Source organism: Mercurialis annua, linkage group LG6, assembly GCF_937616625.2.
Source record: "Mercurialis annua linkage group LG6, ddMerAnnu1.2, whole genome shotgun sequence".
Lineage (NCBI taxonomy): Eukaryota > Viridiplantae > Streptophyta > Magnoliopsida > Malpighiales > Euphorbiaceae > Mercurialis > Mercurialis annua.
The window spans coordinates 22,804,096-22,816,952 of NC_065575.1; the positions used below are offsets into that span (position 1 = coordinate 22,804,096).

A 12,857-nucleotide genomic window follows, 5' to 3' on the forward strand; every position below is an offset into this window, starting at 1 on the left:
TAAAAAGGTGAAACGTTCGGATTTGTTTCGTAACATTTGTAAAAGTTTGGCTTAAATCGCCAAAAAGGAGAATCGTTTGGATTTGTTTCGTAATGTTTGTACACATTTGGCTTAAATCGCTAAAAAGGTGAAATGTTTGGATTTGTTTCGTAACGTTTACAAACGTTTGGTTTTGTTTCGTAATGTTTGTAAACATTTGGGTTCAATCGCTAAAAAGGTGAAACTTTTGGTTTTATTTCGTAACGTTTGTAAACGTTTGGCATAAATCGCTAAAAAGGGAAAACGTTTGGATTTGTTTCGTAACATTTGTAAACGTTTGGCTTAAAACACTAAAAATGGGAAACAATTGGTTTTTTTCGTAACAATTTAATTGTTTGGCTTCAATCGCTAAAAAGGTGAAACGTTCGGATTTGTTTCGTAACATTTGTAAAAGTTTGGCTTAAATCGCCAAAAAGGAGAATCGTTTGGATTTGTTTCGTAATGTTTGTACACATTTGGCTTAAAGGTGAAATGTTTGGATTTGTTTCGTAACGTTTACAAACGTTTGGATTTGTTTCATAATGTTTTAAATGTTTGGCTTAATCTCTAAAAAGGAGAAATGTTTTGTTTTGTTTCATAACGTTTATAAACGTTTGGCTTCAATCGTTAAAAAGGTGAAACGTTTGGATTTTTTTCGTAACATTTGTAAACGTTTGGCATAAATCACTAAAAAGGTGAAACGTTTTGTTTTATTTCGTAATTTTTGTAAACGTTTGGCTTAAATTGCTAAAAAGGTTAAACATTTGGTTTTGTTTCGTAACTTTTTGTAAACCTTTGTATTGGTTTTGTAACATTTTAAATATTTGGCTTAAATCGCTAAAAAGGGGAAACGTTTTGATTTTTTTCGTAACTTTTACAAATGTTTGGCTTCATTCGCTAAAAAGGGGAAACGTTTGGCTTAATATCGTAAAAAGAAGAAACATTTGTATTTGTTTTGTAACGTCTTAAACGTTTGGCTTAAATCGCTAAAAAGGTGAAACGTTTGGATTGGTTTCGGAACGGTTTAAACGTTTGGATTTGTTTCTTAACTTTTTTAAACGATTGGCTTAAATTGCTAATAAGGTGAAATATTTGGATTTGTTTCGTAACGTTTAAACGTTTGAATTGGTTTCGCAACGTTTTAAACGTTTGGCTTAAATCGCTTTAAAGGTGAAACGTTTGGTTTTGTTTCGTAACGTTTGTAACTGTTTGGCTTCAATCACTAAAAAAGTGAACTGTTTGGTTTTGTTTTGTAATGTTTGTAAACTTTTGGCTTAAATCACTAAAAAGGGGAAACGTTTGGATATGTTTTCTAACGTTTTAAACGTTTGGCTTTGTTTCGTAACGTTTGTAAACGTTTGGCTTAATTCGCTAAAAAGGTGAAACGTTTGGTTTTGTTTCATAACATTTGTAAACATTTGGCTCAAATAGCTAAAAAGGATAAACGTTTGAATTTGTTTCGTAACGTTTGTAAACATTTGGCTTAAATTGCTAAAAAGTGAAATGTTTGGTTTTGTTTCGTTACGTTTGTAAACGCTGGCTTAAATTGCTAAAAATGTGAAAGGTTTGGTTTTGTTTCGTAACGTTTGTAAACATTTGGCTTGAATGGCTAAAAAGTTGAAATGTTTGGTTTTGTTTCGTAACATTTGTAAACGTTTGGCTTAAATCGCTAAAAAGGGAAAACATTTGAATTCGTTTCGTAATGTTTGTAAACGTTTGGCTTTTAAATTGCTAAAAAGGTGAAATGTTTGGTTTTGTTTTGTAACGTTTGTAAACGCTGGCTTATATTGCTAAAATGTGAAAGGTTTGGTTTTGTTTCGTAACGTTTGTAAACGTTTGGCTTAAATCGTTAAAAAGTTGAAACGTTTGGTTTTGTTTGTAAACGTTTGGCTTAAATCGCTAAAAAGGTGAAACATTTGGATTTGTTTCGTAACGTTTGTAAACGTTTGGCTTAAATCGCTAAAAACTTGAAACGTTTGGTTTTGTTTCGTAACGTTGGTAAATGTTTGGCTTAAATCGCTAAAAAGGTGAAACTGCAATATCCCGTATTTTTTTATTTTTTTTAAATTAAATATTAAATTTTAAATTTTGCATTCCGTCAAACTTTAAGTAATTTATTATTACTACTATTAAATTAAATATATTAAGCATGTATATTATTATTATTAAAAAAAAACGTAAGTTGTCAAGCCCATGCAATTTTTCTTACATGAAAGCCCATGCATTTTTAACATAAAAGGCCATGCAAAATTTTAATAAGAAAGGCCCATTTAATCCATTAAATGGAATTATGTAGAAAATGTATTATGCATTAGCGAAGCTTCAATTTCCTTTATATACATACATATCTAATTTTTATTTCAAACACTTTTTTTTTTCTTTTGTTCTAAGCAAAACTCTAGCCGCTATATCTTATAAACTTTTCTGAAATTGCATAACCTTCATCGTTTCATTCTTTCGTTTCAATCCGGTAAGAATAACGTCACTTTTTTTGTTATTCCGTTCGTTATCGTTGCATCGTTCAATAATTCATATTCGTTGTTATGCTAGTTTAGTTCTGAGAATTTTTCGACGATTCAATTGTACTCATCGATCTCTTTAATCCTAACGTGTTGAAATCGATTAAGGTATGTAAAGATTCCTCCGTTTGTCGCTGTTTCGATTTCGCCGTGTTGACGCGTTTTTCTTTTGTTTATTCCTTGCTGTCATGATTTTGTATCTGTAACCTGTCATGGGTTAAGTAATTGCTTGAGTTATGATTGTTCCACCTTGTTGTCGCCGTCGTCGATTCGACCGCGAGCTGAAATTCTTGTTACTGCCGTATATTGTTCCTTGCTTAGAGTGGATATTGTTCATGCCTTTGTTTCCTAAGTTGCTTAGGGTAGTTATTGTTTATAATTACTACCATTGTTGTTAGGTTTATAGAGATTATTATGTTGTTTGTTAAAAAAATCTTGAAATTATTCTTATAAATGCATTACAGTAGAATGTGATATACTTTGAGGAAGATGATGACTTTGGCGGTAATTTTGAGGTTCAATTCAATTGGACTTTCTTTTGGGCTTTTCATAATTAATGATATTTGGCTAAACTTTGGTTAATGAAGGTTGTGATTCTTGATTTTCCTATTGGTTGATTCTTAAAGAAAATTGATTTAGATTTAAATTGTTTTTATAATTAAAATAGGGAAAATGATAAATATTATATTTTTAATCAATAATTTATAATTACTCGGATAATTATTATATTTTGAAATTATTGATTAGACGTGTCAATTTGACATTTTAGATTGTAAACGTTTTTCTTAATTTATTTTAATTAAGTAAATTGTTAGTAACTATTGGGTACTTGAGTTTTAAGTTATTGAGTTCCATTTTAAATATTGATTTATTATTTTATTAAATTGTTAATTTGGGAATTATAAACTATGGTTTATAATTTTGGGTCGTGTTAGACTTGGATCAACCGACGTGTGAGGTAGGTTGGTAGTTATCGGTAACTCGGCTAACACACTATTTGGAGTTTAAATTAATTTATTATTTAAATAATATTAAATAATATCTTTCTGAAATGGATTTTAAAGCGAGAACTCAATAGTACAAGTGATGAAAATATAAAAGTGGCATTATATTTTATTTGGATGTTGTGGTTGTTCTGGAATGTTTTACCGTGGTCGTTTGTGCTAGTTCTGTGTGGTGTCTAGTACTCTCTAGAGTTAGGGTCTGTTTTTAATAATTATTATATACCTTGTCTAGACCCGTCGACTGTTCATACTTCAGAGGCGAACCAGAGTTAGGTTGCTTGCTCGGAGTTTTACGTGGAATAGCAAACAGTGAGTTTATATATCTATTTACCTCTTTATTAAGCAAATGTTATATATATATATATATATATATATATATATATATATATATATATATATATATATATATATATACATATGTATTAACAGCTTTCGAACTGTTTTCGGCATTGTGACTTGGATTTGGAACATGCTATTTGATGGGCATCATCGGGACTGTGTGCGCACCAGTAATGATTATTATGGTATCGAGGTAGGTTTGAGATGCATCTCACCTTAGTGAGGGCACCGGTGGAAGATACGTCTCCTGAGCTCACTATTTTACTAAGTGGTAGTCGGAGATCAATTATTGAGATACGTCTCACCGAAACGATAAAGAATTTACAATTGTGGTTTAGGGTTTCATTGAAAATCCATAATGAACAAATATTTTATTAAACGTTTTAAAGGTTTTTCAACTTAATAAATGTATATGGTTATATAAACTCTACTCAGTAAATCTGACCCCGTTGTTTTCCCAAATTTTCCAGGTTTATGATTTGAGCATTGGTCGATCTACGTTTCTTCATTCTCGGAGGTTCTTTACTTTATTTCAGAATAAAAGACTCGAACTATTTTAAACTCTTAGACTGCAGTAGTAGTATCGGATTATATATGTCCTAGTACTTATAATTTAGACTATTGTTTGTTGGTATGGTCCAACTATTATTTTATCAGCTTTGGCATGATTACATTGTTTTTGGTATTATATAATATTTGCCATGCTGTTGGAGTTTAATTTGAGATTAAGTATACTTTGAATATATGTTGCTTATATGTACTGCTAGAGTAGTTTGGAGTCTTGATTGCCCCCGAGCATGTGGTTTTATGCAGGTACATCATTTTATTTGTTTAAGTTGATTACCGCAAGCCTTGCTATGGGTTTTGGTACAACCATACCCATACCCTAGCGCTGATCACGATTCATGAAAATGGGTCGTGACAAACTTGGTATCAGAGCTTTGGTTTCAAACCAAGGCCTTTTTCATGTTATGTGTTTATTGTTTTGGCATGATAAGTTGTCGTTGTGTCTTAGGAACTACTGCGGAATTCGGATTCAAGTCTTATCTTTTGAAACGTCATCTTTTGATTTTTAAAACCTTCTGCGTACACCGATAGGATTGCGTCGAGTCAGTTGTATTATGTTGATTTGATGCTAATATTTTAAATTGTTGTTGTTTCACTTGGGTGATTATTGTTGCTTTTGATTTCTCGGAAAATCTTATATTAGTATTTTGTTTAAATTCATACTTGGGTATGATATTGTTTACCTTATCTTGTTGATGTTGCATTTCAGCCGGAAGATAATTTTTGACTTAGTTGCCTTTAATTATTTTAATAACGCTGGGTTATTTGGTGAGTAGTTTTGACTTTGACCGAGAATATAAATTATTGAAAATAATATTTCGTTAGGCTTGGGTCTTATTTATGGTTTAAATTATTTTGACCGTAAAATCTTGTATCACGTTTTGTGACTTTACGTTGCTGACCATGTATTGGTTTTGTATTTTGTTATGAAAAATTATTTTTGGTCTGGTGTTTTGACATAAAAGTAGGATGAGCAGTCTGAGCATGATACCCTAAAAGGTGATTTTCTTTACATTGCCAGTAAAATAATTTTTCTCATATTCAAAACTTACTTTGACTAATGATTCGAAAAGAGTGATTTTTGTAATAAAATTATTTTGAAAGGTGATACTGTTTTGAAGAATTAATATTACTTTTGTAATTTTACCAGGTTGTGGTTTGTTTACACTTTGGTGTCATTGGTTTCATACTCGATTTGCTAGTTATGGCCGAAGTATGTGTTTTCTAAAAGTTTGTTTAAGATTAATTGCTTTCTCACTTGGGTGATGAGTCCTATGTTGCTATTTGGGTGACGTCGAGCTTACTATTTAAAAAAAATTGAGATTTTGTTTTAAAGTGCATTTTTCGGATTTACAGATATTTAGAATACGTTTTATAAACGGTTGTTTTGGGTTTGACTTGCGTCACCCAAATTTAGGAGTTGAGCTTTGAAGTTATAATGACTCGGCTATTTACAAATTAAGATACTTGGGTACTTTTAAAGCAATTAACTTGAAAAGGAGGTTTTTTTTCCGGAAAATGAATTAAAAAAAAACCACGAGGCTCAAACTTGAACTTGAAAAGTTTTATGATTGACTTTAAATTTCAAAATGAATTTTGAAGTGCACTCTTATAAGATGATATAATTACAAGTTGATTTTGATACGAAAATTCAAGCTGGTTATAACATGTCTTGATTTTGGTCTATTAAGTATGTTGGGCTGATTTTGCTGAAAATCATGTTTGGTTGAACTATTTTGATTGTTTTTATTTTGTCTCTTCGTTCAGAGTAACACGTGAGATGAATTAATTCACGTGGTCATGGATGGCTTACCTTGTTGTATGGTCTTAATTTGTGAGTAAGATATTTGTTTAGACCACAGTTGCCTTTGTCTTCATTTTTAGTTTTGGTGGATTTGGTGTTTTCTTTGTGAGTCGAAATCTTTGGGTTTCGATATCGAGGAAGTTGAGGGAATTTTTTTTCCTTGGAACGGTTGATGTTTTCTGATTATACTGGGAAAGGATATTAGAAATCCTGACCCGAGATGATTAATCGGTGTATTTAATACGCTGGTATTTTCATTAAGTTGATTAGGTGTGATGCGGAAACTGGTGGTAATTTTTTTTTGAAATGTGTGTGATTTGTTGTTTTCTCTGAATTAACTTTTAGTTTATTTGGATATTTATTGGATATTACTTTATGCTTATGAGTTTTAGTGGAGATATTGTTTTGATTTGTTTTGGTGGTATATAAGCTATTATTTTACGTAGTTTTTATAGCATTTAGTTGTCAGTTTTCAGTACTTATGCGTAAAATAAGAGCTTATATAGTTAGGTGTTCATGTTTTGTAATTTTTATGAATAAATATTAAATCTCATCATTTTTGGGGTATTTATGATTGAAACAGGGTAAAATTGTCAAAGCCAGAAGAATCCAGCAAACCGGAGCCAAACCCAAGCCCAACTGGTTCGAGTTGAATCGAACCGGTCAAGAATCAAAAGAAGGTGATATCAGGCCGGCCAAGGGCCGGCTGAGACCTAGAGACACGCGAAATTGTGTTCGCGTTGGAATAAGGCAACAAAATTATGAAGTTATCACATCGGACCTTCCATAATTAGTAGAATATTGCATTCACACTATAGAGAGTGATCTTTCTTGACATTCACAAAAGAAGTGGGCTTTGGCAATAAGATAAAAGCTCTTTAAGGGAAGAAGCTATGCTCTTGTGGAAACAAGACAAGTTAAAGATTGATCCACCCAAGATGATTATGGAAGGACTTGATCATTACTCCACTTTCAAAGGAAAGAAGATATCCTCATCTTGATCATGATTCAAGATTCATATGAAAAGAAGACATCTTTGGCTTGAACTCCACTCCAAGTGACTCTATAAATAGACTCCATTTGTGTATAGAAAAGATATATTATAGAATACCAAAAAAATATAACTTAGTGTAGACTTAGGTTTAGCCACTACAAATACTCTTTAGTATAAATTATTTCTATCTTCTATTTTCTCATGTACTCAAGGTATAACTTATCCATTGTTGTAATTCATATGACAATGGGTAACTAAACCTTTTGTTCGAGGGTTGATATGAACGTTTATCTATATAATTGATTAGCCTTAGATATTTTGGTGATTTATCGTGTTTCGGTTATTGAACTTAATGCTTGGATTAAATTGAGAAATTGATTCATGATACATGTTTAGTTAACCAATTGAGAAATTGTTAATTAAATAGATCTAAATAATCGGAAACTTAAAGGACAACGCCACGAGAGTGGTTTGGAATTTAAGTAATCTTTAGTTTGCTTCATAATCACAATTTAGTTGGTTAATTGGTTTTTAATAACACGAGAGTGAGTTAATTATCGATTAATTAATAGGTGTTGAAATTTGGTGTTGGTTAATATTCTTCATGCTTGAATGTTTTTGATCAATTCATTCATTGCCCTATGTTTTAATTATTGACTCGAGAGAGTTTAGTTAAAATAGATCAGTTAATCAACAACGCATGAATTAATAGCACGAGAGTGAGTTAATGAATAGGTGTTCTTAAGGGTTTGCTTAATAAATATCATTTAATCATTTGACTATGTTCATTATAACACGAGTGAGTAATTTGCCTATAATTTGGTTATTTGTTTATTTTTATCCGTGGTAACTCGCGAGAGAGCTATGGATGCTTTCGACTAGCCTGAACTATAATTTTTGCAATACAACTGAATTGTGATCATTTCGGTCTTTGAGGCTCGAGAGAGAGGGATTCGATATTTTAGAATAGCTCGATTCTAGATAATCACCAAGATATTCATTGTTCATGATTTTATATTTTTATTTGGAATTATCAACCCTTGAACCTTTACTCTTATTATTTATAAAAATCATCCTTTAAATCATTATAACTTTATTGATTTTCATTACTTAATTTATTTGTTATTTAGTTACTTTTAATTATTTTGGTCACAAAATTCTCAAATCATTTTCGTAGCTAACCACTCAAAATAATTCTCAAAATTGGTCATTAAATCCATTGTCTCCATGGGATCAATATTCGTACTTCCGGTGTATATTACTTGTGCGATACCGTCACTTGCGGTTAGCAGTCAACAAGTTTTTGGCGCCGTTGCCGGGGACAATTGCTTATTTAATAGATTAAGAGTCAAGAATTCTTGGGTGTGTTAGCATTTATTTTCATTTACTTTACTTTATTGGATTTTATTTGTGGTAGTGTTGTTTTTGTTTTGTAGAAAATTTGGTCGAGTGTATGCACAATACACGTCGATCCAAACTTCCGCTAGAACCTTTTCAACAGGACCTCACCAGTTTCAAAAGAAGTATTCGAAAATCATCCGAAAAATCAGATATTATGGGGGATGAAGCTAGACATCATGACAGGTATGTCCTGCCATTTGAAAATGTTGATATGATTCAACCTCACCATCGACAAAATGTTGAGGTAGAAGCAGTTTAACAAAGGCAACCAAGGAATCAAAACAGACAACAACAACAGCAAGCACCTCAAAGGCGCACTTTGGGTGAATTCTTTTTACCAGATGTTGATCATGCTATTTTGGATGTTTTGCACCCCCTATTCAGGCAAATACTTTTGAGATCAAAACTAGCGCGATTACTCTACTTGAGAATCGATGCCAATTTTATGGTTTGCCTAGTGAAGATCCAAATGCACATATTTTGAAATTTTTAGAGGTGTGCAATACGTTCAAGATTCCCAATGTGACGGAGGATCAAATCAAGCTTCGATTGTTTCCATTCTCCTTGTGAGACAAGGCATGAGAATGGATTCAATCTATATTTAGCAATTCCATCACGACGTGGAGACAACTTGCACAAGCTTTTCTCCAAAAATATTTCCCTTTGGGGAAGACGGCAAGATTGACGAAAGAAATTATAGATTTCTTTTAACATGATGGAGAAGCTTTATATGGAGTGTGGGAGAGATTCAATGAACTTCAATGAAGTTGCCCACATCACCACCTCTAGAAGGAACATTTAATTCAGATATTTTATAATGGTATTAACGAGCATACTAGAGCTACTATTGATGCAGCTTCAAGAGGCTCAATCATGAGGAAAACATATGAAGAAGCATTAGCTCTGCTAGATGAGTTGGCTACAAACAGCAGTTCTTGGCCTACTGAGAGGCTTAGACAACCAAATCAAAGGAGCATGATGACCTTAGAGCAGATCCAAGAGTTGGAGGCGATGAAAACAAAGAACGTTGCCCTCCAAGCTCAAGTGGATTTGTACAAAAGACAAAGGAATGCTCCGATAGCAACAGTGCAAGCAGGATGCGAATTTTATGGAGATTTCAGCCACTAAGGAGGAGAATGCTTAGTTTCAGAACAAACCACAAATGAGCAGGTAAATTACGTTGGCAGACAACGGAATGACCCATTTTCTAACACTTATAATCCAGGATGGAGGAGTCATCCGAATTTTGCTTGGAAAGATACAAATCATTCAGGTCCAAACAATGTGAATACTCAGGAAATGCAAGAAGTTCCAATTTTCAGTCAGGGAACAACTACCAACCTAATCAAGGTAATTTTAATTCTAACAATTATGGTAGTAGGCCGCAGAATCCTCCTGGATTTCAATCAAACAGGAATCAAAATGAGGGAAGTAAGCTCGATAAAATTTTGGAGAAATTTGAGAAATTTGAAGCGGAAGCGCGACAAAAAGATAAAAATCAAGCAGCTGCCTTCCATCATCTCGAGGTACAAATTTCACAATTAGCAACCTATATTCAAGGTAGAAACCAGGGTGGTCTACCTTCCACTACAGAGACAAATCCCAAGGAGCAAGTTAAGGCTGTTGAGCTAAGGATCCAAAAGGCTCTTAATGATCCGCACGGAAAGAAGCCTATAGAAGTCTATGATGAGCTAAACGTTGACGAAGCGATTTCAAGCAATACAAAGGAAAGCGAGGAGGTAATAGTTGAGGATGCAACTCTTGAGGTAAGACCACCACCACCACCTCCATATGTGCCTAAGGTACCGTTTCCAAGTCGGCTCAGAAAAACGCCAGACAACCATAAATTTCATAAATTTTTGGAAATATTCAAGAAGCTCCAAATAAATATAAGTCTAGCGGATGCTTTGCGAGAAATGCCTCAGTATGCAAAGTTTCCCAAAGACATAATTATGAACAAGCGGAGTTGGGAAGATAAAGGCTCTATCTCATTGACTAAAAACTGTAGCTCAATCATTTTGAGTGATCTACCCACAAAACTGAAAGATCCAGGGAGTTTTACTATTCCTTGCACCATTGGAAATTTAGATGATGTGAGTTGTTTATGTGATTTGGGCGAAAGTATCAATTTAAGGCCTCTATTTCTTTTCAGAAATTTGTTTGGTAATCAATCAGTGAAACAAACTTCAATGGTTCTCCAACTGGCCGACCAGTCAATCAAGAAACCATATGGAGTGGTCGAAGATGTTCTAGTAAAAGTGGATAAGTTCATCTTTCCAGTAGACTTTGTCATTCTTGATTATGCAGTTGATAAGAACTGCCCCATGATTCTTCGGCGTCCTTTCATGAATACGAGAAGGGCGCTAATTGATGTTCATGCTGGAAATTTGACCTTGAGAATTGACGAAGATAGTCTGGAATTTGACATGAAAAGGTTGATGCGAAATGCTACCAAAGAGGAAGGATGCATGCGAGTTGATGTATTCGATAATATGGCGTCCGAAAAATCAAGAGGAACATGGAAGCAATAAACCAAGGTAGTGAGACTAACCTAATCGATTTCAAGCTTTTAGGTACAGAGTTCGTCCAATCCAAAAATTGTTTAACAGGGGACAAGGTTACAGAACAACTGACAGTACCAAATTCCCTCCATGTCTCTTCTGAGATATGTAAATCTGAGGAGGGAATTGAATCTGCACAAGTATTAGAGGTATCTTTCATCTCTGAAGAACCAACTGAACAGGACAAGGGAGAAGACCCTAAAGAGGACGAATCTACACCCGACGAGTTAATCAGAAACGAGAGGGTAACACCACCATCTTCTGTTAAGACACCAAAAGTGGAGCTTAAGTTACTTCCATCTCATCTAAGGTACGCATTTGTAGGAGAAAATAATACATTGCCAATTATAATCTCAAGCAAATTGACAGAATCACAAGAGCATCAAGTGATTTAAGTGGTCAAAAATCATATTTTGGCAATTGGATGACAAATTTCTGACATCTTTGGGATTAGCCCATCAGTGGTGATGCATAAAATTCATCTTGAGGATGAATCCAAGTCGTCAGCATAGTGACAGAGGAGGCTCAATCCAAACATGAAAGAAGTAGTTCACAAAGAGATTGTGAAATTACTTGATGTTGGAATTATTTACCCCATTTCTGATAGCCCATGGGTAAGTCCCATTCAATGTGTTCCGAAAAAGGGGGGTATGACAGTGATTGAGAACAACAAAGGGGAGCAAATCTCCACAAGGACGGTAACGGGGTGGCGTGTCTGTATTGACTACCGCAAGTTGAATACAGAGACGAGGAAAGACCACTTTCCGTTGCCTTTTATTGATCAAATGTTAGAGCGGGTAGCGGGCCACGCTTTTTATTGTTTTCTTGATGGTTATTCCGGATATAATCAAATTCTCATTTTTCCGAAAGACCAAGAGAAAACAACTTTTACTTGTCCTTTTGGAACATTTGCATATCGCAGGATGCTGTTTGGTCTCTGTAACGCACCAACAACATTTCAGCGATGCATGACCTCCATATTTTCTGATATGATGGAGGATGCTATAGAAGTTTTCATGGATGACTTCTCAGTATTTGGAGATTCTTTTGAGGAATGCTTAACGAATCTCGATCGAGTTCTAGCACGATGTGAAGAGACAAATTTAGTGCTAAATTGGGAAAAGTGCCATTTCATGGTAGAGGAAGGAGTAGTCTTAGGCCACAAAATTTTGAAGGATGGCATTGAGGTAGATAGAGCAAAGACGGAAGTGATCGACAAACTTCCACCACCACTCACTGTTAAGGGAGTCCGTGCCTTTCTAGGGCATGTCGTTTTCTATCGTCGCTTTATCAAAGATTTTTCCTCAATTGCTAGACCTCTTACTAATTTTCTTGTTAAAGATGCTCCTTTTTAATTTCACTAACGATTGTTTGATAGCATTTGAAAAGTTAAAGGAAGAGCTAGTCTCTGCGCTGATCATCTCTTCGCCAGATTGGGAGCTACCTTTTGAACTTATGTGTGACGCGAGTGATCAAGCTCTAGGATGTGTTTTGGGGCAGAAAAAGGACAAGAAATTGCATGTGATTTATTATGCAAGTCGAACAATGGCAGGGGCTCAGCTCAACTACATCACCACTGAGAAAGAAATGCTCGCTATGGTGTTTGCGTTGGATAAGTTTCGATCATATCTGCTATGCTCCAAAGTTGTC

General features: G+C 34.1%; 1 protein-coding gene and 1 non-coding gene across 2 annotated transcripts; one reads left to right on the forward strand and one right to left on the reverse strand.

Moving 5' to 3' along the window:
- Positions 1–9,324: 9,324 nt before the first annotated feature.
- Positions 9,325–9,431, reverse strand: LOC126654176 (small nucleolar RNA R71). The gene has a single exon (XR_007632433.1). It is a non-coding gene; the product is annotated as a small nucleolar RNA R71 (small nucleolar RNA).
- Positions 9,432–9,872: 441 nt separating this feature from the next.
- Positions 9,873–11,719, forward strand: LOC126687691 (uncharacterized). The gene is made up of 3 exons (XM_050382248.1): positions 9,873–11,112; positions 11,256–11,517; positions 11,662–11,719. Exons 1-3 carry the CDS (start codon positions 9,873–9,875, stop codon positions 11,717–11,719), a joined length of 1,560 nt encoding a protein of 519 aa, XP_050238205.1.
- The last annotated feature ends 1,138 nt before the right edge of the window (positions 11,720–12,857 follow it).